Genomic DNA, 25,942 nt, shown 5'->3' with positions numbered 1-25,942 from the left:
CATATTTACATTCTTCTTGTGACAAGTTACTATTGTTTTCGAATTAATAAAATCAAAATGATGTGAATTGCTGTAATATTGTCGGAAAATGATAACATAGCCATTGTAGTATAGACAAACATGGCACTCTATAGTAATAGTGTTGTTGGTGCTCAAGTCAGGCGTCCAACCCGTCAAAATATAGTAATAAACTTGGCACTAAGTATGTGAAAAAATATCTGTTTGCTGCTTTGTAATGGCTTTTTAGCAGCTGCTCTCTTAATCCGATGAACTTGCCTGGCAGAAATCTTCCTCATTATGCCTTTATCAGCATAAACACATCTGTGCTCAGATACAGCCACAAATCTCTTAACAGCACGATGATCACGCTTAAGTTTTCGGGAAATTTCTAATGTTTTCATCCCTTCACCAAGGCATTGCACTATTTGATGCTTTTCGGCAGCAGAGAGATGCTTTTTCTTTCCCATGTTACTTGAAAACTGTGACCTGCTTAATAATGTGGAACATCATTTTTTAAGTAGTTTTCCTTTAATTAGAATCACCTGGAAAACCAATTATCCCATGTGTTTAAGATTGATTTCAGTGATACATTGAGCCCTGAGACACAATACCATCCACAAGTTTATTTGAAAAACAAAACAATTAAATCTTTATGACACTTAAATCCAATTTGCATAATAATTTGGAACACAGTGTAAGTACAGGTGCTTTGCTATATGACAATATGGTTGCCTCCCCCATTCGGATCCTCCCACTGCCCAGATTAACCCAGTTGTGCCTTACATGTTTCCCCCTCTCGTATTGTATCTTATTAGGCATATATACAATAGCTCTGGCAGGTCACGGCACAGCTACATAGCCCATTTACCCTGTACTTCCCTTCTAAATATGCAGTACATCTCTGCGCATGCACATTGGGTACAGACGCGGTCACATGACCGCTGTGACGTCATCACAGGCTGGGATTTAAATCCGGAAGTACCGCTGCATTACAGCGTTCCCCCTGCTGCACGGCGCACTTTCATACTGGGACACAGGTAACACAGGGAGATGAGGCTATGGCCGGACTCCCCTTTAGTTATCATATCTAACCGCTATACATTTTTATTTTTAGTGCTGTTCACTTGCAATAGACTTGCCTCTACCCGTTGCGCTGCCCCTGGCTTATGATGCCTAGCTGTTCCACAGGTATATGACACTACTCTGCTTCCTCCCACTATTGCCTTGTTACCTGTATTTTCCTATTCATTGCGCTTTCCTCCACATTGCGCTCTCTTCTTCATTGCGTTTTTCCCTTATTGCCCTTCCTTACAGTACATACCCGCTGCAGCAGGTTCATATAATTTGGATGCTCATGACCGCTTACAGAGCATCCCTTCACATCCAGGTACACCATATATTTAGTGACCTCCAGTTAATAATTGTGCCTTAATTATCTCGCCAGAATATCCCTCACGGGCTCATGCTGGGCACTAGGTCACTGGTCTAATTGGCACCATCTATGTCAGCACTGTTACCATAGGTCTAATACTGAGTCTCACATTTATTTTGATTCTATACAGCATAATGGACACCTGTATGCACTTTTATTTATGCTAAGTCGTATTTTTTAGCTATTCACCTTACAGCCACAGTAATCTGCTGTATAGATTCGCACTTCTCCAAACACCTTGTAAACTTTGTTCATATTATCTGAGAACTGATGTATCCCAATATTTCACCACCAGTACACCTACAAGTGTACATTCTTATGTTGGTATCACAGTAACCGTTTTCCCTTAATGACTAAGTATAGTACGGATTGCACCTCCACTGGAACCACCTACAGCCCATGGAGCACCACTGGATAGCATTTCTCCTGTCTTGCTGTTCACCTTCACCTTCAGCTTTTTGGAACAAGATCATCACCGATGTTATATGACAATTTGTAACTCTTCTATTATGCATCATGTGACATTACCTATGTTCTAAATCCTCTTTATTTTGTGTATACTTTTAGTTCATGTTAAAGAATGTTCTGATGAAGGTCCTGTGACGGACCGAAAATGTTCATAACCATTTTTGTCTGGATGCACAAATAAAAGGAAGCTCTATTTTTTCACATACCGAGTGCCAAGTTTATTACTATACATAGCCATTGTAGTTACTTTACATGGTGACATGGGGTTTTGGATTAGAGCCAACATTTTACTCTTCACTTATATTTGTGATATATTGTATACCTGCATCAGGTGGCTTCTTTTTCTTCAGAGACTTTGTTCCCTTTGAAGACAAGGATACATTTTTTTTCTTTTCACTTGGAATTTGATCATTGATGATCTGTGAGTGTAAAGAAATATTTCAATTTTTCTTGAAAATAATGATAACGTAAACACAACAAATGTATTTATCCTAAAATGTCTAAATGAACATATATCACATTCAGCTGTAATTAACTCTAAACAAAATTACTTTTATAGCAAGTCGTTAAAGAGTTTATACTCATTTGTTCAGTAACGCAAGTCTTTTTATCCATTTTAAAGGGAATCTGTTAGTAAGATCAACCCCCCTGAACTGTCTATATGGACATGCAGGTCACAGGAAGTTAAATAAAATAATACCTTGATATCTGCAATCTCATGTCTTATTCCAGAGAAAACCACATTATTCTCATATGTAAATGAGTTGTTGAGATCTATAGGGTGGACACAGATCTCCCTGATGATCTGCCTCCACAGCTTATTTTAAATGAATTGGGGCATTATCAGTGTGAGACGTGTAATGGCTGACATTTTGCTCTCATCACACACAGCTCTGCAGTTGATCAGAATTAATACAGTATATCAGAGCTAAACTATGCCTCATTATAAACATTTGCAGTTGTCCTCTCTCAGTGCTGTCAGCTCTGCTGTACTGATCCAGCCCCCATACACACAAGCGCGTGCGCACACACACACTGCCTGTGAGATTGAAGCTGAAGCATTATGAAAGTGCAACTGTATCTGCAAATGTGTTTGTAATGAGATAAAGTTAGCTCTGCTGCACTGTGTTAGTTCTGAACTCACTCAGTTGTTGGAATAACACTGTCAGAATATGGACTGCAATGTGCGGAATGGCCATGGATCTACTGACCAGAATTTGACAGCACCCACATCAAGTTCGTGCATCATGGTCCGCACATGGACCATGTTGCATGGATGTTTGAATGAGACTTAAGAAAGTAATGAATAAGTCTATATGAAAACATTTATGCAAAGGATTGAAAAATAGAAAAAAAACAGTATATTGGCAAGCAGAAACAAAGTACTATACTGATACAAATGTAAATAACAATTGCTTCTCTGTTACCATTTGAGTCAATAGAGAAGTCAATAGAGAAGATATTAAATAGATATTCCCATCCATAGTAAATGTAGGATAAGTATGAGTCCAATGACCCTGTGAAGCATGAATGAAGCAATGGTCCAGCATACACAATGCAGCTCCATTCATGGAGGATACAGCAAGACACTGTACTCTGCTATTTCCACAGGCCCTATGTGCTTGAAATGGAGCAAAAGAGCACAGGATTGACTACTGCTGTATTAAAACATGAGATCAACGAGACCACAACAAGCAATCAGTGAATATTACCTCTACTTTGGATAGGTCAATATAATGATGAAGGAACAACCATTTAAAATAGGTTACTAGGTAATTCCTATATTGGCCTTTCATAGCCGAGATGAGAACAACTGCTTCTAGGCCACAGCGACCATAGGTGGGGTCAACAAAACAATTGAGCGCAGAAGTGATACGTTGTTTATGAAACTAATGGTATGCGCCCAAGATCCAGAGTTGCTGTGGGATCTGCTTGGCCCTGTGTTGCCTCACACAGGTAGTGCTCTGCAGAGCCGACTGCTCTGCCTGCTTGCAAGGCCAAAACTGGCACACCCAACCCTCTGCTGCAAGGGTTTTTACAATAATCTGTGGCCGCAGGCCACATAGAAAACCTGGCCCGGGAGAGGAAACGGACCAACCCCACTACCTTCCTGTAGTCCGTTTAAAAAATAAAAGCCCATGACAGGTTTTCCTAAATCTGCCTTGAACAAATAGCTTGCCCAAAGCCAACACTCACATTTATTCTTCATTGCAACCACAGCTATACCTGTAACTGCAATGCACTCCCACGGCCTCCATATGCACATCCTGGGGGACACATAGCGGGCCTCGCATATAACACCGGTCACTGCCTCACAAATGTAAAACCTGCAATGGCCAGATGTTGCAGCATAGTGTATGGGATTTCAAGAGATCCCATGTCCACTATGCGTTCACAGACATGGATCACCCGCAGAGAGAGACATGCATCTCGTCTTTCCAGACCGCAACATGCCAATTTCTCTTGCAAAATTACATTAATAAAATGTATTGAACGCAGTTAATCAGTATGGTTCAGTGAACATATGTGGATTCACCTGTGTTCAATTAATGGGAGAGCTTTGGAAGCAGCCAACATGCACTGCGTCCAAAGCACTGCTAGTTCCGAATTGTGGGCACCCGGCCTAATAGAAATGAATAGGAGTTACAGAAACAGTGTAGCAAAGCAGGCTATGCTTTTGGTGTGGCTCTTTAGTTACATGAATATCGTAGCTCACTGTGCTATGCAGTGCAACTGATTTTGGCTGTTTTTGTAGTCCTGGTGGATGAGACATAGAAGAAGTAATTTTGATAATACTTCACATAATCACACTATGGTTTATGCACAGTATATACAAATATCCACATACTGCATGTGTTAGGTCATACAAAACTGGATTGTGCAATTGGCCAGTCAATCATTGCTATGTTCTTATAGGAGGTTTATAAGAAATTATATGTTTTAATAAAAATGAAAAAGCAAAATAGAATGCTATGAAAACCTAACTGGGCTGTGTGACCTTCCAAAAAACTCCCACCTTGTATGTTCTCAGACTAAAAGACAGATGTGGGAGTCAGACATCAGCTACAGCTATTAAAAGAACCAAGGGTTACAAGTGACACAGAGCTGGAATAACTGGAGTGTCTCATTACTATACTAAGTCACCCTCATGCATATGTTGATTGACTTTTTTTTATCAGACTCAGGCTAAAGTATACAGTATGCTGTCAGTATATTCAGAGGCTAAAGACAATATATTATATTAGAGGGTAATGAATATAATCTTACATTTACAATTTCTATTTATCTTATACACAGTAAATCTGAACATTATGGGTGTGTGCTTACGTTGAGTATTTGGATGCAGAAATTTCTGCACCATTTCTACATCTCTTTTTTTTTATCAGATAGATTTTTATTATCCGCAAAGAATAAACAAATCAGAATAATTCTCATGACCATGCTACATTAAACATTTACAGATAACTTTTTATCCCCGACCCAGAGCCCCCCCATCCCACCCAACCCCCAGAGACCTTAGCCAGAGCCACCCCAATTCCCATCATAATACAAGCATTTGAATAAACATCCATTATATTTCCATTGAATACTAGGCTCCCTATAGTCTCATTTATCATCCTAATTCAAGTCCATCCACGGTTGCCACAGCTTGTGGAAGATGTCCAGCTTATTCCTTTTGGTGTAGACACTTTTCTCCAATGTAAGTATATGCTCCGTTTGCTGAAGAAAGTCTCTCCTTGTTGGAGGTTCCTCTCTAATCCAAAATTTGGCGATCAATTTCCTAGCAATGAATAACAATCGTGCAATAACTATTTTAAACATGTTGTCCGTAACGATTTCCTCCACATATCCCAATATGCAAGTCAGTGGATTCCTAGGGACAGAACATCCATACACCAGTTCAATACGATTTAAGACAACTATCCAGAAGGAGGACAGTCTAGGGCACTGCCACATCATATGCAAAATCCCCGCTTGGGATTGTGAGCACCAAGGGCATTCCGAGTTTTGCCTAAGCCCAGCCTTGAACAACCTGTTAGGGGTTCTATAGGCCCTATGGATTATGAATCCATTTCTACATCTCTTGGCAGGGAAAATGCAACTGCAAAATCTTTTTGCTGTGTTTTCAAAGCGCTTTTAAATGCGTTTTTGGACATAAATGAATGCTATAGAGATAGAAAATAGACAGAGGTAGATATACAGGTGCATCTCACAAAATTAGAATAATATCAAAAAGTTAATTTATTTCAGTTCTTCAATACAAAAAGTGAAACTCATCTATTAGATAGGTTCATTACAAAGTGATCTATTTCAAGTGTTTATTTCTGTTAATGTTGATGATTATGGCTTACAGCCAATGAAAACCCAAAAGTTATTATCTCAGTAAATTAGAATACTTTATAACACCAGCTTGAAAAAATGATTTTAAAATCCGAAATATTGGCCTACTGAAATGTAGGTTTAGTAAATGCACTCAATACTTGGTCCACAGGTGATGACATTGAGGCATTTATGACGGTTTTCAAAAGGGTGGCGGAATGGAAGAAATTTCCTTCAGAGCAGTGAGCTGAGGTTTTGGCACCATATCTAACAAGAGAACTGCAGAAGGCCTATTATGACCTGGCTTTGCCAGACACGAAAGTGTACGTCAAGTTGAAGACTGAGATCTGGGGATAGAGAATACCCAGGAACAGAATTTCCAGAGGTTCTACTGGCTTGCTTATCACCAAGAAATCTTGAACTATTGTAGGTCCTGTCCAGACTGCCAGCTGACCTCCCTGGTTGCTCACTTCCATAGTCCCTTAGAGTCGTTGCCCATCATTGACGTTCCGTTTGATCGCATAGCCATGAACCTAGTGGGAACCCTGGTCAAGTCCGCCAGAGGGCATCATTATATCCTAGTGTTCCTAGACTATGCTACACGGTATCCAGAGGCCGTACTATTAGGAAAATCCTCCAAGTGTATAGCTCCAGAGTTGGTTCACATGGTCATAGAGAAGAATGGACAAGACTGGGATTGTCTACTGCTGTACCTTTCATTCTCCATCAGAGAAGTCCCACAGTCCTCTACTGGTTACTCCCCTTTTAAACTGTTATATGGCCGACACCCTTGTGACTCCTGGATGTAGTGAAGGAGACCTGGGAGGCAGAGTCTACACCCTACAGGAGTGTAATCGAACATGTGGCCCAGATGCAAGAAATAATTGTTGAAGTGATGCCCATTGTGAAAGAACACGTCCTCAAAGCACAAGAGGCACAGTCGAGGGTGTACAGTAGTTCGAAGAGGGTGAGACACTTCAATTCTATGGATCGGGTACTGGTGCTGGTACCTACAATGTAAAGCAAGTTTCTGGCCAAGTGACAGAGTCCCTATGAACTAGTTGAAAAGATTGGCGATTTCAACTATAAAGTCCACCAACCTCAAAGATGGGAGTCCTACCAGGAGTAAGACGTCAATTTGATTAAGGCATGGCAAGATAGGGAGCCCTTGGAAGCTCCTTGTTTGGTCAGCTAAAATGGGTCAAGGTGGCAGAGTTTCTGTCCTGTGCTTAAAAACAGCAGTATAGAGTTGTTAAATTGGAACAGAGACCTATTCTCAGAATTACCGTGCTGTATGCAGGTCATAGAGCATGAGGTTCTCACGGAGCCTCATATTTGGGTGAACTTGAACCATATCGCATTCCTGAAGCCTGTCGAGAGGTGATCTCGAAAGAGGTGAAGCGAATGCTGAGTCTGAGTGTCATGCAAGAGTCTAAAAGTGGCTGAAACCAGATGGGAGAATCGTGGTTTTGCAATGACTATAGAAAGCTGAATAAGGTCTCTAAGTTTGATACGTATCCAATGCCCCGTGTCGAAGAACAGATTGAAAGGCTAGAATCATCCAGGGACATTAACACACTTGACCTCATGAAAGGATATTGGCAAATTTCCATGTCCCAAGATGCCAAGGAGAAGATGGCTTTCTCAATGCCACACAATTGTTTCCAGTACACAAGGATGCCGCTTGGGTTGCAAGGAGCTCAGGCCACCTTCCAGATCGGACCGGATCCTAGCTCCCCACAAGAAGTACACAGCGGTCTACCTGGATGACATTGTGATCTTCAGCCAGGATTGGGGAAGTCATCTAAGTAAAGTCCAGGCAATACTTGATGCTCTATGGATGGTGGTATTTTCCACAAACCCAATGAAATGTGGCATGGAGGAAGCTAAATACTTGGGCTATGTCATAGATAGGTGCAAAATAAAGCCCCAAATAAATAAAGTTGACGCAATCTAGAGTTGCCCTCAACCTTACTCAAAGAAGCAGGTCAGGGCATTCCTGGGCATCATGGGCTACTACCGTCAGTTCATCACTAACTTTGCCATGATAGCCGCCCCTTTGATGGATATCAACAAAATCGGCTATCGTTAAGTGGTCTCCAGAAGCTGAGACAGCCTTCCAGGAACTGAAGCTAGCCCTGTGTAAACAGCCAGTGTTGGTGGAACAGGATTTCTCTATGGAGTTTGGAGTCTAGACGGCCACATCAGATGTCAGGCTGGGCGCTGTCTTATCACAAGAGTTGAACAGGTAAGAGCACCCCCCATAATGTATCTAAGTCAGAAGCTGTCATCCTATGAGAACATCTATTGTGGAGAAGGAATGTTTGGACATCAAGTGGGTGTTGGACACTCTAAAGTACTTTCTCTTAGGCAGGAAATTCAGGCTAGTGTCAGACCATGTCCGACCGAGGTGGATGAGGGAGAAGAAGAGAAACAATGCCTGAGTGGCCAGGTGGATCCTAGCACTGTCAGAAAAAAAAAAGAAAAAGGTATACCAGCTCACCATGAAACTTCTAGTCTGCAAGGAAACCACGATCCAACCAGTCATGCGTAATGAGGACAAACAAAAATTTATGAATCAAATTTTATTTAAGATTAAAATAGTATCGAAGGTAGAATATTCAAAAAGCAACACATTTCGAATGTAACCGTTGTTTGAAATGGCTGAATGTTAGCCTTAAATGCACAGGTAATCAAATTAAAACCAAAACATGTGATGATAAATGTGACAAATTATATATATATATATATATATATATATATATATATATATATATATAAAAGAATGCCATTTCAAGCAAGTTTTGACAAAGAAAGGTCACTTTTGAAACTCATCGCTTTTGAATATCCTGCCTTAGATACTATTTTAATCTTGATGGAATAAGGTTTGGTACAACTATTTTAATACTAGCAGTTGTAACTTGTTTGTGGTTCCTAGAACTACAGGATTTTAGCTTGCATGTAGAGCATAGGCCTGGGAAACTGCATGGCAATGCTGACGCACTGTCAAGGGTCCACTGTTTGATGGTGGAAGGTGCCAAGCCCCCCCTGGTTTAGGCAGAGGGGTTATGTAAGATGGCTGCCGGACATGTCATCGAGGGGAGTTATGTATCATTGAGGTTGGTAGCTTCAGTGATGTAAGCCCGGGAAAGCAGGCTCCAGCAGGTTTAGTACTGAGAGAGTAATTAGGGTGTCTAAGTGCCGGGTTTTCGAGCAGTCAAAGAGATGGGTGGGGCTGGCTGCTCACATATCCCCAACCCGGGGGCAAGGTATGGCAAATAAAATGGAGACCAGTTGTCTTATCCAGTGTCTCTGACTGGAAGTGTGTAGACCTTCAGTGTGTTGGTCATTGCTAAGGACTGAAGAACTGGACACTAATCCAAGCGGGTGAACTTGCAACACTGTATGGACTATTTACTTTGTGTTCTCCCTTTGTGCCAGAAAAGGATGCATTTTTGTTTGGTTTCCTGAGCAATTTAAGAAAAAAACGTAATAATCCAACCTGGGCATTTTTACAGAAACTGCTTCCTGTGCTTACCTCAAAGTAACTGAGTGAGCAGAAACCCTACATAGATATACCCTACCTATAGATAAATAGATTTTTTTATATTAAACAATACAAAAATGTATGTCATAAAATTAGTTCCAAGAAAGTAAATAAATCCCCGGAGATGAGACTGATATAGAAAAATAAAACACAAAGAAAAGGGAAAAGAAAAAAGAGAAAATATGGAGGTAAAGGAACTTTAAAAATGCTCTGGTATTTATAACTTTAAGAGACTTGAAAGACTTCTTTCTTCCCTTAAGTTACTGTAAAGAGTCATCTTTTCTCTCTGTTTCTTAGATATGATCCAGGGTTTCCTTAATGCTCAGAATTTTATTCCCTTCTTTTGTTCTCTTCTTATTTTTGCAAATTCCATATTTAAAACCTTAATTATCCTATTTTCCATTTTCTGGAATTGTAGTTGACTCCTGTGTCAACCAGTTAATTGCTAATACTAAATGGGCAATAAAAAATAGTCTAGCCACTAATTGCTTTCGTCCTATGTTAAAACCTTAAGAGAATTGTATAATATGGGAAAAGAAAAGAAAGCCAGCCTTGCGTAGCTCAACCAAACCTAGTGGGGTCTCAGTGGAGAGTGTAATCACCTGGGTAGTTTGTGCAATCCAGGCACAACTCTGAAGAAAGGTGTGTAGGAATCTCCTGCCGGCTGCTGCTCCACATGCTGGATCCAAAGAGAGATCCAGATGGAATCGCAAAGAGAAGGAAGAAAAACGGTGGTTTGAATGAGCACTTCCAAGCAGTTCAGGAATAGATTGCACTACCAATATTAGAGGAATTAAAATAACTTTTTAATTTGTGCTACGTGTTTTGAGGCCCAACTGGCTCCTTCATCAGGCAAGTATAGGTGTACAAAGAATTAAGACAATTAAATACTCTTGTACAAAAACGTCACCTATTGGTTGGGGTATTCAATATAGTTCATTACCCCACATCTGTGTCTCACTTCTTCAGAGAAAAACAGGATTTATAAATTAGCAGGATAGATCGCAAACAATAATGTTGAACAAGGACTACTACTGAAAATATCAATATATATGTCATCCTCAGATTTCATTAATATAAAGATATAATTAAACTGTGTCATTATTTTTAAAGTGCACAAATGCGGATTATGATCCTCCCGGTAACCATGAACTGGGATCCCATAACTGTCAAAATTCATTAGATCTTCTGATTTATATGGATCAATTAGTACCTCGTGTTTACAATACATTCATTTAAACCCTCCGGTTTGAGTGTCGCTAATTTAAAAATCCAGGGGATTTTCTATTAATAAGTCTTTGCAGTCTATTTTGGATATTCTTAGATATTTGTTCAATGATAGCAAGTTTCAGGCACATAGGATCTTTATTGGGTTCTAGAAGATAGTGTCTGGATAAAATATGGCACAAATTACCCTTCCTGATATTGTGCATATGTCCGTTCATCCTATTATGCATTTCCTGAGTTGTGCGACCCACACATTGTAGTTTACAATTGCACTCCAGTAAATAAATTATAAAGTCCAAGTTGCAATTGAGAGATTGTATGATGGAAAAACTGTCTCCCGTGGAGCTAGAGGAAAATTAATTTCTATGTAGAACCATTGTGCAAGACAAACAGTTATTGGAGTTGCATCGATGGGACCCTGGGTTCCTACAAGGAATAGATGAACTGCATGGACGGGAACCTTGTGGTTCAATTGATCGCAATCTGCTAGGAGCTATATGATTTTTTTAAGTTCATGTTCCTTCGAAAAATGATGTTTGGTCAGGTAGTGATATTTCCTGACAGTATTATATCATTCGTGAGTAACATCCAATATTTGGACAAAACGTCTAGTATAATTTTATGTGATTGATTATAAGTGGTTATAAGACTTTATTTTATTTTCCTATCCAATTCTGTGTTCTTACTACAGGAGGGCAGATCTAGATCTCCAATCCTTCCCAAACAATCCCTCTGTTCTAGTGTAGATGTCCATTGTATAGCATCTTTTAATATTTCAGTTGGATAGTGTTTCGCTCTAAATCTCTATAACAAGAATATGGGCTTCCTTTAAAAATTCCGCATTGGTAGTACAGTTCTTCCTTATTCTCCTGTACTGACCATAAGGGATTAGTAACCCATTTGTGATGATGCCCACTACTAAATTCTAGATAGCTATTTACGTCGACAGTTTGAAAGAAATTAGAAGCATGAATAGTATCCTCTTCCCCCTTATAAATATTCAAATCCAAAAATTTGATGTTAAATGGGGAAAATGTATGTGAAAATTGTAAGCCCTAAGAATTCTGATTAAGCTCCAGCATAAAGCGATCTGCCTCCTCAGGAGTCCCTGTTCATACAATAAATAGCTAATCTATGAACCTCTTATAATAGTGGATGTGACCCACTGGCATGGGGGGCTAAGGGATGTGGTGTGACTCAAAGCGTCCCATAGATAGATTTGCATAGGTGGGTGCAAATCATGTACCTATCACACAGCCCCTCAACTGCCAGTAGGTCACATCATCATTTTCTTCATCCTCTCTTTTCTTTTTCATCACTTCCATTTTCACTCTGTCAACCTCATCCCTTGCCTGTGCTATGTCTATGTCCTCCTTCACATCCACCTTCTACTGGCCCTCATCCCCCTCCAAATCATGAAACATGTAGCATGGAGCTTGAAAGTCACCAACAGAATAAGCAGCAATGAAGAGGAGCAAGCTGATATCTCCTCCATCTCTTTTTGCATACTGGTGTTTTTTCCCAGGATAAATATTAGGAGGATGACATAATTGATTCCAGCACGGTGGCGCAGTGGTTAGCACAGCAGCCTTGCAGCGCTGGAGTCCTGGGTTCTAATCCCACCTTGGACAACATCTGCAAAGAGTTTGTATGTTCTCTCCGTGTTTGCGTGGGTTTCCTCCGGGCACTCCGGTTTCCTCCCACATTCCAAAGACATACTGATAGGGAATTTAGATTGTGAGCCCCATCGGGGACAGCAATGATAATGTGTACAAACTGTAAAGCGCTGTGTAATATGTTAGCGCTATATAAAAATAAAGATTATTATTATTATTATTCCACACATGTCCCTACCAACAAATTTTGTCACCTCTTCACAGGGCTGCAGTAGGTGACCCTAATCAGCTGCCAATGTCAGATCTCAAAAGTAACCCACACTCCAGTTTGTCTGCTGCATGATGTAGTCCGTCACCACTTTAGGTTGCTCGTACAGAAGCTGCAACATATACAACGTTTGATTACAGCAATGTGGGATGCCACAAGCTAGATAGTGCTCCGGAAAACTGTTTTTTTTTTTTAATTAAATGAGCTGGCATTTTCACCTGGCCATAGCCACCATCTTCCTTGAGTGGATATATTTGTGAAAGAAATGCTCCGCAATTATATTGAGTACAGGAGCCATGCATGGAGTGTGAGTTACTTTGCTCAACCATAAGGCAGCCAGAAGATTCCATGCATTGTCACTCAGAACAAAATCGAGTTGTAGTTAATGGAGAACTAGCCAGCGAGAGAGTGAGTTGACACTTGATGCACAGCAGCATGTGTGGCTTTACTCTTCAAGACTTTCAAGCTGTAAAACTTCTTGGCAGTGCTTTGTATGAGAAAAATGAATAAGGCGCTGTGTGGAATTAATGATGTCTCCTTGTCTATTGGGGATGGGGTCATGTTAGATGAGTAGGTTCAAGAGGAGGAGTAGGAGGAGACCGTAACCACCTCCCGCTTGTGGAAACAGACAAAGCTCCACATTCTTTACCACCTGTCCCAGATGCAGTGGTGCATCGCTGCTGCTAAAAAGATTCACTCTGAGACCCTTAAAACTGATGTTTTGTCCTTTCCCGTACATGCTGTTCCAGGTATCTACAGTTCAGCACACTTTCCTTGTCAAAGAAAAGTTGAGAGAGTGACTTATTTTCTCCTGAACATAAGGAAAGACAGTGAGCACCTTTTCTGCAAGAAATAATGGCGGATTGGTATTTTCTAGAAAGGATGAGTGCAAGCCATCAATGACACAGTGGATATTTGTCAGAAGGCGGCATACTCAGAGTACAACATGCATTAGTGGTATATGACACCTACCAGGTACTACTTGAGAGCAACTCAGCTGACAGAAAGACAAGCATGGTGAGAAAGGGAAGGAGGACAACTCTTGGCTTGCTATGATTGCTAGCTGACTAGGCTTTGCCAAAAGACCAGGTGATGTCACCTCATGTGCAGATGGCAAGCTGTAGAATCTAGTTTATAAGATTAAGAGACATCAACAGCTCATTTTCATTTTCTTGCAAATCCTACTGACTGCAATTGTCTGACAGCAATGTACAAAAAAATACCCACACTCCCCTGATGACCTCATCTTCTCAGCACCCATTGGCTAGTTCTCAGGTCCACCACGGAATCATCATTACAATTATCATCGTCATATACACATTTACAATTGTGTGGCAAATGGCTTGAGCTCCTTGCCTTCCACGTGATTCCCACCTTGACATTTGCCCTGGCTCAGAATGCTACTAACATTGCCAATGCCCTTAATAAGAGGGCTTGCAGAGAGAGTAACACAGCTTGGCATTAAAATCGTGTTCTCCATCTCCTCCAGCCCTATGTTATCTGAGTACAAAGTTCTGAGTGTTCATTTCTTCCAATAAATCAGTTGGAAGAAGTTGTTCTGGTGTAGTATGTTCTTTACCCACCTTGGTACTGTGAGTTAGGTGACATTAGTGTAAAACAGAAACAGGTTACATTGATGGAACAGAAATATTTCTATGCACAATATTAAAGGGGACCTGTCACCTTGAAAATGCAGTCTAATCTGTAGGAATCATGTTTTATAGCAGGGGTAGTTGAGAAGACTATTACATAGTTTTGTGAGAGACTATTCAGTATATATTGTTTTTCATCATTAAAAACTCTGCTCTTACTGGGATTTTCAGTCAAGTGGGTGGTACTAGCGATAGATGTACTTAACGAGTCAGATCAGAGAAGTCACAGATTGTCAGCAAGACATGTCAGGGATGAAGGCATAGTTAGATGTGACATGTTGTGGTTCAGAACTGGGCAGTCATCAAGAGGCAAAAAAACCACAGATGAAGTAGAAGCACCATCTGAAGTCCACACCAGAGATAAAACATAAAAAGGCCAAAAAATGTAGGCGACAAATCCAAGGGCTGATGCAAGGGGCAGATACTAAACATGATATGTTGGTCAAAAACGGTGGCAGAAATCAACTGGGAGCTAGTCACATGATCCAAGAACGGCAACCGAGTCAAGAGTCAGAAGACCCTTTCATGCTTTAATCAGGCCACCAGGACTAATTAGCAGGATTAATTACGTCTATTTGTCATGGTAACTAGACAATTTGGTGCATGATATCATCACTGTATGCTGGTAACACAATTTACTCACCAAAGAGTTGAAAATCTGGAACAGAGTGATGTATGTAACACATAAATGATTTTCCTGTAAGAATAATTTTAATAGGAAACAGAAGACAAGCCCCCTTCTTAAAAGTAATTTATATAAGTGAATGGCATACAAGGAATATCTGCGGTGCCCCAGGGTCCTGGTCGTCGCAGTGGTGTTGTTTTCCTCTCGAGGAGAGTGATGCTACGTTTGGAGGCAAAGAAGGATAACTGCATCCAGGTATCACAAACATGCAACATATTTCACACTCCAGGCCACCAGGGTGAGCTTCTGCTCCTATTTATTAGGTCACTCCCCACATAGGTAAAACTTGTCGCCTGTAGGGAAAGTTAGTTAGTTGCTGGCTGAGCTCAGCTCAGTTAGTTGGTCCCTGACAGGGGTGGGATCCTGTCAGTGAACGAAGGAGAAAGGACACGGAGCTATGCATGCCCTCAGAGCTGCAGCTCCCAGAAAGAGACACACAGAAGGCAGAATTGTATTGCAGCAAGCATGAAGGAAGTCGTAGCAAAGGAGAGGATACCAGAAGGGGACCAGCCCTACACAGGCTGCCTCCTTCTGAGGCACAGAAGCCTGGTAGCCGGAACACCGATGAAGTAAGGATCTTTATGCTTTGCTCCAGAGACCGGCAGGACAGCTAATTGCAAGTTACCCTGCCCTACACTCAGGAGGCACGGTGGCAACCTATGGGAGGCCGGGGCGTGCTAGAGTCCCTATAAACAGCCTCAAGCCACCAGTCATACAGGTTTGTCCTATTCTATATGGGGGACAGAGAGAAATACATTACATCTGTGAGGACCTTATGTGAAGCCTTACGCAGTAAGAAACTACAACACTGCAGCGCAAGGGAAGGCTACTGATTTCCACCTGGACAAGGGAACTCTTTACTTGCCTCCAAACCGGCCGGACTCTGCCTGCCCTGTGGTCTAGTGCCCTGGACCGTGGATGCTGGAGCCTTCAGTAAAGGTAAAGAGACTGCAACCTTGTGTCCTCATTCTTCTCTGCGCCTCTCACCATCCACCATCTACACACTGGGAAGCCCTGGGGATATACTTCACCTGTGGGAAGGTATACCATCTAGCTGCCATAACATCACCCCAGTGGACCCCTTAAAGCAGCGTCGGTCACCCTGACCGAATACCACAGGTGGCATCACGAACATTCCCCTTAAAGACCTTTCCCTTTTACACGGACATCCCAGGGCCACGGGCCGGGTCAGCCACCGTGACATCCCCCTGTGAACCGCAGCACCCGGTACCGAGTACCCCATGGCCCTTGGGGGGGCGATCCATATCATCTCCTTGGCATGAAAAGACCAAAAAGGAAAAGAGAATTTCACTCAATACTACTCCATATTAAATGCCAAATACAAATTGTAGGGATTAGGTAGGATAAGGTTTTAGATGTCTCCATATGTGAGTTTTAGATATAGGAAGTATATGGTAACATTATGAAAACACTGCTCCATATGATAAGTACCCCCTGGACCTTCATGAAAGGAGGCTTATCGCACCTGCTTCTTCCAATCAGTCACTGGAAATGACAGCATATTTCACACTTTATTGGTGAAATTAATACTGAGTCACAGAATTTATGGACGCCTACAGACTATCTGTTCTCAAATTAATTAATCCTTCAGCATAAATATTGAAGTGCTCAGATGTCGCTCTACAGTTCTCAGATAGTGCCCAACTCTACATGGAAACTTAGTGCGACTAAAATACAACACAAACATAAGACTAAAATGAACTACATACTTTATTATAGCACTTCTGACTATTCTAACTAGAATATATAACCCCTTAACCCCCCGAGGTATTTTCGTTTCTGCATTTTCATTTTTCGCTCCCCTTCTTCCCAGAGCCATAACTTTTTTATTTTTCCATCAATATGGCCATGTGAGATCTTGTTTTCTTGCGGGACGAGTTGTACTTTTGAATTACATCATTGGTTTTACCATGTCGTGTACTAGAAAATGGGAAAAAAATTCCAAGTGCGGTGAAACTGCAAAAAAAGTGCAATGTCACACTTTTTTGTGAGATTCCCTAAATGCTAAAACTAACCTGCGATTATAGTAGAATGAACAAAGAGCTAGCACTCGACTGTAGATGGAAGTTGGCGGTGCAAGTGAACGGAGTCCCAAGACCCCAAGAGCTCCAAGAGAATCAAATCACTGCACTCATAATAGTTCAAGTCAAATTTTGCTGAAGTGAATATTTTTATTGAAGGTGAAAACGAAGAAATAAGGCAACAAAAAAATTAACGTTTCGGCCACACGGTGGCCTTGATCACAAATGATGCTGTAACAAAAATAGAGAAACAGTGTATGAACATATAATATATACAGTGCTCAAATGTACAAAATATACAAAATATACAAAGGACTATCCGTACAAGTATGGATATAATGGAACACATGTCAATAAATGTCCTTGAAAAGACACAGTGAATTTTATCACAATCAGAGGACCTATGTTGAATGCAAGGACTTTAAAACCAAGAAAGGGTTACTCGAAGATAGTATGTATCTATGTATCTATAGGGAAAGAGATGGTGCAGTAGGTAAAGATGGATTAACGTAACCTAATTAGGTAATTCGTATAGCGTCTTAATATAATAGAGTAGAAAATTCAAAATAAAGGTGGCCCAGATTTGTCCTGTTCAGAAAACATAAAAGAACATGATATGGTATAGATATGTAGATTACTGATAGTACAGATAACCCAAAGGTTATATCATAGAGATGTATGTGACCCGTGGGATTATAACACTAGACAGTATATTAGGGTACATGGCACATAGAGAGGTATTTACCCTGGTGGTGATAGAAGGGGCTATAAATTCAATTGTGACTGTCCAGGACAGAGTATCAATGGTCTTGAGTCATCTGTTGTATGGTGGATTGACTGCAATATAAATGCATATACAGGCTGAACATGGTACTAGAGTTGTGCAGAAAAGCAATATGTTATATATGTCCATGGTAGTTATACTTTGGTAGTCTTAAGCCCATATCCTATAATCCTGAGGGACCCAGGGGTGGGTAGTGGAAGTAAAGTTCTCCACACTAGGTTTGAACCCTCAGTGTAAGGTGGATCTGCCTATTAAAGACTAAGGATAGAGACATAATAAAAAAGGAGTTAATCGCTTGGAGTACTTATCTGCTGTGAGGCCGTAGTCTCACATGGATTGGTGGCGCAGTGTGTGCGCAGTCCGGGGCCGAGGAGACCGTTTGGCTGGTCCTGTGGGAAGCACCGACACAGCACGTGTCCTGGTGGTGGAAGCGGCAATGTCATGTACAGCAAGCGCTGTTGTATATATACACAATCGATCGGTCCTGCGACCGGAAGTAAGTGCGGACGCCCGCGCCTGCGCAGTATAAACAGGTCGCTCGTAAGTTCGGCGCCTGCGCACTGTGGAGAAAAAACGGCGCATGCGCTGTGTCCAAAAGGAGAGAGCAGAGCCGGCACAGTGTAATGTAGTGGCAAGCGTGTTTGGCGGTAGCGTGAGAGGAACTCTGTTAACATTAGCGATATAGAGGTAAAATATCCAGATATAGGAGTCCAAACTATAATTGATTATTCACAGTACTGGAGGCACCTTGAGTTGAATGGGTCAAAAACTAAATATGCAACAGTAAAAGTTTACTGTTGCATATTTAGTTTTTGACCCATTCAACTCAAGGTGCCTCCAGTACTGGTTATTGATATTATGGGCACTACCCCTTTAACGCTGGGAACTAGTCACATTGTGTTATTAATGTATATATTCATATATTCATATATAGTATGTTTATTTATGTAACTTTTACATCTGTCTATTGCCCATTATTCGGTGCTTCCAATCAGACCACATTACTGTCACTTTACTGATTACCCTCCACATTGTGCTACATTACCAGGACCCGGTGCCTATACATAGAGAGCCCTATTTTACCTCTATATTGCTAATGTTAACAGAGTTCCTCTCACGCTACCGCCAAACACGCTTGCCACTACATTACACTGTGCCGGCTCTGCTCTCTCCTTTTGGACACAGCGCATGCGCCGTTTTTTCTCCACAGTGCGCAGGCGCCGAACTTACGAGCGACCTGTTTATACTGCGCAGGCGCGGGCGTCCGCACTTACTTCCGGTCGCAGGACCGATCGATTGTGTATATATACAACAGCGCTTGCTGTACACGACATTGCCGCTTCCACCGCCAGGACACATGCTGTGTCGGCGCTTCCCACAGGACCAGCCAAACGGTCTCCTCGGCCCCAGACTGCGCACACACTGCGCCACCAATCCATGTGAGACTACGGCCTCACAGCAGATAAGTACTCCAAGCGATTAACTCCTTTTTTATTATGTCTCTATCCTTAGTCTTTAATAGGCAGATCCACCTTACACTGAGGGTTCAAACCTAGTGTGGAGAACTTTACTTCCACTACCCACCCCTGGGTCCCTCAGGATTATAGGATATGGGCTTAAGACTACCAAGGTATAACTACCATGGACATACATAACATATTGCTTTTCTGCACAACTCTAGTACCATGTTCAGCCTGTATATGCATTTATATTGCAGTCAATCCACCATACAACAGATGACTCAAGACCATTGATACTCTGTCCTGGACAGTCACAATTGAATTTATAGCCCCTTCTATCACCACCAGGGTAAATACCTCTCTATGTGCCATGTACCCCCATATACTGTCTAGTGTTATAATCCCACGGGTCACATACATCTCTATGATATAACCTTTGGGTTATCTGTACTATCAGTAATCTACATATCTATACCATATCATGTTCTTTTATGTTTTCTGAACAGGACAAATCTGGGCCACCTTTATTTTGAATTTTCTACTCTATTATATTAAGACGTTAGACGAATTACCTAATTAGGGTACGTTAATCCATCTTTACCTACTGCACCATCTCTTTCCCTATACATACATACTATCTTCGAGTAACCCTTTCTTGGTTTTAAAGTCCTTGCATTCAACATAGGTCCTCTGATTGTGATAAAATTCACTGTGTCTTTTCAAGGACATTTATTGACATGTGTTCCATTATATCCATACTTGTACGGATAGTCCTTTGTATAACCTGCGATTATGATTCTCCAGGTCATTACGAGTTCATAGACACCAAACATGTCTAGGTTCTTTTGTATCTAAGTGGTGAAAAAAATTCCAAACTTTGTTTAAAAAAAAATTGTGCCATTTTCTGACATTCATAGCGTCTCCATTTTTTGTGATCTCTGGTTGGGTGAGGGCTTATTTTTTGCGTGCCGAGCTGACGTTTTTAATGATAACATTTTGGTGCAGATACGTTCTTTTGATCACCCGTTATTGCATTTTAATTCAATGTTGCGGCAACCAAAAACGTAATTCTTGAGTTCTGACTTTTTTTCTTGCTACGCTATTTAGCGATCATGTTAATCTTTGCTTTCATTGATACATTGGGCGATTCTGAACGCGGTGATACCAAATATGTGTATGTTTGATTTTTTTATTGTTTTTTATTGGGGCAAAAGGGGGGTGATTTTAACTTTTATGTATTTTTTATATTTTTTATATTTTTTGTTAAACTTTTTTACTTTTGGCATGCCTCAATAGTCTCCATGGAAGACTAGAAGCTGCCATAACCCGATCGTCTCTGCTACATACAGGCGATCAGATCGCCTATATGTAGCTAAATTACTCACTTGCTATTAGTGCCGACCACTGGGCGGAGGAGACCTCTGGGAGGAGACCTCTGGTTGTCATGCCAACCCACCCACGTTCACGTGACAGGGTCACCCTTGGGCCAATTTCCAGCACGATTGCCGGAAGCGCTTGTTAAATGCAGCTGTCAGCATTTGACAACGGCATTTAATGGGTTAATAGCTGTGGGTGGATCATGATTCCACCCACGGCTGTTGCAGGCACATGTCAGCTGTTCAAAACATTGGTGGGGTCCTACCACAACATCCTCACTAATCAGCTGCTAAAACTTTTGGCAGTGCATGGATGAAAATAGTGTATGGAGCGGAACACCAAAGGTCTGTACACTATTTAGCAGTCGATACCAGATACTGCAGATTACAATCTCTTATTCAGCTTCCTCAGGGGTAAGACACTGTTAGACAGTAGTGATGAGCGAATATACTCGTTACTAGAGATTTCCCGAGCACGCTTGGGTGTTCTCCAAGTATTTTTTAGTGCTCGGAGATTTAGTTTTTATTGCCGCAGCTGAATGATTTACATCTGTTAGCCAGCATACAGTTGTGGCCAAAAGTATTGACATCCCTGCAATTCTGTCACATAATACTCAGTTTCTTCCTGAAAATGATTGCAATCACAAATTCTTTGGTATTATTACCTTCATTTAATTTGTCCTAAATGAAAAAACACAAAAGAGAATGAAGCAAAAAGGAAAACATTGATCATTTCACACAAAACTCCAAAAATGGGCCAGACAAAAGTATTGGCACCCACAGTCTAATACTTGGTTGCACAACCTTTAGCCAAAATAACTGCGGCCAACCGCTTCCGGTAACCATCAATGAGTTTCTTACAATGCTCTGCTGGAATTTTAGACCATTCTTCTTTGGCAAACTGCTCCAGGTCCCTGATATTTGAAGGGTGCCTTCTCCAAACTGCCATTTTTAGATCTCTCCACAGGTGTTCTATGGGATTCAGGTCTGGACTCATTGCTGGCCACCTTAGAAGTCTCCAGTGCTTTCTCTAAATCCATTTTCTAGTGCTTTTTGAAGTGTGTTTTGGGTCATTGTCCTGCTGGAAGACCCATGACCTCTGAGGGAGACCCAGCTTTCTCACACTGGGCCCTACAGTATGCTGCAAAATTTGTTGGTAGTCTTCAGACTTCATAATGCCATGCACACGGTCAAGCAGTCCAGTGCCAGAGGCAGCAAAGCAACCCCAAAACATCAGGGAACCTCCACCATGTTTGATTGTAGGGACCGTGTTCTTTTCTTTGAATTCCTCTTTTATTCTCCTGCAAACTCTATGTTGATGCATTTGCCTCAAAAGCTCTACTTTTGTCTCATCTGACCAGAGAACATTCTTCCAAAACATTTTAGGCTTTTTCAGGTAAGTTTTGGCAAACTCCAGCCTGGCTTTTTTATGTCTCGGGGTAAGAAGTGGGGTCTTCCTGAGTCTCCTACCATACAGTCCCTTTTCATTCAGATGCCGACGGATAGTATGGGTTGACACTGTTGTTCAAGCTGCCCTGCAGTCCGAGGGTACTTGTTTGGATGTTAGTTGAGGTTCTTTATCCAACATCCGCACAATCTTGCATTGAAATCTCTTGTCAATTTTTCTTTTCCGTCCACATCTAGGGAGGTTAGCCACAGTGCCATGGGCTTTAAACTTCTTGATGACACTGCGCACGGTAGACACAGGAACATTCATGTCTTTGGAGATGGACTTGTAGCCTTGAGATTGCTCATGCTTCCTCACAATTTGGTTTCTCAAGTCCTCAGACAGTTCTTTGGTCTTCTTTCTTTTCTCCATGCTCAATGTGATACACACAAGGACACAGGACAGAGGTTGAGTCAACTTTAATCCATGTCAACTGGCTGCAAGTGTGATTTAGTTATTGCCAACACCTGTTAGGTGCCACAGGTAAGTTACAGGTGCTGTTAATTACACAAATTAGAGAAGCATCACATGATTTTTCGAACATTGCCAATACTTTTGTCCACCCCCTTTTTTATGTTTGGTGTGGAATTATATCCAATTTGGCTTTAGGACAATTATTTTTGTTTTTTTCATTTAAGACAAATTAAATGAAGATAATAATACTAAAGAATTTGTGATTGCAATCATTTTCAGGAAGAAACTGAGTATTATCTGACAGAATTGCAGGGGTGTCAATACTTTTGGCCACAACTGTAAGTACATGTGGGGCTTGCCTGGTTGCTAGGAAATCCCCACATGTACTCATGATGGCTAACAGATGTAAATCATTCAGCTGCGGCAATAAAAACTAACTCTCCAAACACTAAAAAATACATGGAGGTCACCCGAGCGTGCTCGGGAAATCTCGCGTAACGAGTATATTCGCTCATCACTATTAGACAGTTAAACTTTAAATACATACAGTAGGTACGGAAAGTATTCAGACCCCTTTACATTTTTCACTCTTTGTTTCATTGCAGCCATTTGGTAAATTCAAAAAAGTTCATTTTTTTCACATTAAGGTACACTCTGCAACCCATCTTGGCTGAAAAAAAACAGAAATGTAGACATTTTTGCAAATTTAGTAAAACAGAAAACAGGAGGCAGATGTGTAGTACCCTGCGGTGGCCCATATCAGAAAACAGCCAGATCTGCAAGTGAGTACTTACGGCCAGAAGTCACCATCGCCGATAACAGCTAATCGGCGAGGGTGAAGGGTGTCAGACCCCAGCCGATCAGACATTGATGACCTATCCTTGGGTCAGAAAGTAGTGGACAGCCTCTTTAACAGGACCTCAGCATCACCAGATGGCAGGACCCCGGCATCACCCAAATACACAGTGTAAATCACTGGCAGAGATTTGCCTGAATACCACAAAACGTCATATATTCTCATCTGTAATTTGTATTTATACAAGCAATCAGGGCCGACGTCAGCACCCGGCATACCCGGGCAAGTGCCGGGGCCCTGGCGAGACAGGGGGGCCCATTCAGGGCCGGCGTTAGGGGCAGGAAGCTGCCAGTGCCTGGGGCCCCTGCTCCCCCAGGGGCCCTCAGCTAGCGGCACATCACGCAGCTGCTGTGGGGCCCCTGTGAGGCAGGGGGGCCCAACTGTCGCAAGCGCCAACTCCCCCGCCGCCGCTTTGAACTTTACTGGCGTCTGCCGGTGAAGTTCAAAGCAAATGATGTGGGAGAGAGCGTCACCTGGTGCTCCCTCTCCCATCATTCCCCACTCTGCCTTTGACACTGTGTGTGCGTGATGACGTCATCGCGCACTCGCTGTGTGTCAGGCAGTGCAGCGGCAGCCGCTGAGACCAGAGCAGGGAGGGAGCAGCGCGGTGCGGGAACGCTGAGAGGTGAGGAGTGTTTTTTTTTTTGGTAACTATAACTGAGTACTGGACTATGGGGCCATTCTTGGGGGGAGGGAAGCTGTGCTGTATACTACATGTCTGTGCTGTATACTACATGGCTGTTCTATATACTACGTGGGCCGTGTTATATACTACGTGGGCTGTTATATGCTACGTGGGCTGTGCTATATACTACACGGCTGTTCTATATACTACATGGGCCATGTTATATACTACGTGGGCTGTTATATGCTACGTGTGCTGTGCTATATACCTCATGGCTGTTCTATAAACTACGTGGGCCATGTTATATACTATGTGGCTGTGCTATATACTCTATGGGCTGTTATATGCTAAGTGGGCTGTGCTATATTTTACATGGCTGTTTTATATACTACATGGGCTGTGTTATATAATATGTAGCTGTGCTATATACTATATGGGCTGTTATATGCTACACGGGCTATGCTATATACTACGTGGCTGTGTTATATGCTACGTGGGCTGTTATATACTACATGGCTGTGTTATATGCTACGTGGCTGTGCTATATACTACATGGGCTGTGTTATATACTACATGGCTGTGTTATATGCGATCATGAATCGTGGTATGTGTTAAAGGGGGGCCCACTGAGACTCTTTCGCCCGGGGCCCTTAAAAACCTAGAGCCGGTCCTGCAAGCAATCCTATTTCCAATAATATCTGGGCAGTACAGCTGCAGTTGAATTCTGGAATAATCCTAATACAGGACATTAGGATTCGTGTAAATCCAGTGGGAACAATAGTTGTCTGTTCCTTTTTACATCTGACCAGAGAAATAGTATTGAATTATTCTCTCATCTGATTCCTACTTTTTCAGAGGTGATGAGTGCAAGAGCACACTTTCCAGAGGACAAAGTATGTCTGAATAGACGTCAGTTTACTAAGTAGCCTATCATGTTCTCTCATAATGCATTTGGGGAATGTGCTGCCTACACACTCATCAATCTTCACAGTGCCTTAGATAGTTTCACTATGTTCCAAAAGGATTATATTTGAAAGTGTTATGTAACAGCAGCCATGAAGACTGCAAAATCACAAATTAGGAGAAGAACTGGAGCAAGTTACAAAACCGCAGAGTGAAAACAGTATATATGTCTTGACAGCTTTTCAAAAGATAATAGAGGTGGATCTAGTCGGAGACAATGATTAAAAAGCAATTTAGTAAAGAAACTTCCATAGTGTCACTCAAAATATATGAAATTATTTGACTCTCTTAATTTCCCATATAATTATAAGACTGTTACATTAAATCAGTGTAACCCCTAAACCTTCTCTAACTTTCTTTTGGATATGTATATTTATGACCAGAGAACATATGCCACAAGCTGCCTGGGCATTAATATATTTCAAATGTGCATTGACAGATAGCATGATTGGGTAATGTGGCTGACACTGTGTCTGCACAGTCCAAATGGAGTGACAAGGAGAACTATGTTTAGCAATGAAGTAAAACTCTGTGTGGAGAAGTTTGATTCAGCATCATTGCTGCAAATAAGACGGAATATTTAAAGTGCTTCGATTTAGCGTTAATTTTTAATTGTAATGGGTTTATCTAATAAAACTTTAGATGTCAGAAACTATATTAAATATTTTTGTCCACTTGAAAGAAAGCCAGTCAGTCACATTATAATCCCAGGTACTCAGCTACATATAGGGTCACATATGAGATCCCATTTCCAAGGTTA

The 25,942-nt window shown here is 41.5% G+C and overlaps 1 protein-coding gene across 1 annotated transcript in view; it reads right to left on the bottom strand.

Moving 5' to 3' along the window:
• Nucleotides 1–25,942, bottom strand: part of MYLK4 (myosin light chain kinase family member 4) — a 92,106-nt gene that overhangs the window by 56,129 nt on the left and 10,035 nt on the right. Inside the window, exon 2 of the mRNA XM_077267643.1 lies at nt 2,223–2,319. Within this exon, the coding sequence (XP_077123758.1) occupies nt 2,223–2,319 (97 nt within the window). The remainder of the gene's footprint in view (nt 1–2,222; nt 2,320–25,942) is intronic.

Source organism: Ranitomeya variabilis, chromosome 6, assembly GCF_051348905.1.
Source record: "Ranitomeya variabilis isolate aRanVar5 chromosome 6, aRanVar5.hap1, whole genome shotgun sequence".
Lineage (NCBI taxonomy): Eukaryota > Metazoa > Chordata > Amphibia > Anura > Dendrobatidae > Ranitomeya > Ranitomeya variabilis.
The sequence above is the reverse complement of the archived record's forward strand: the minus strand, read 5'-3'. Positions and strand labels throughout refer to the sequence as shown.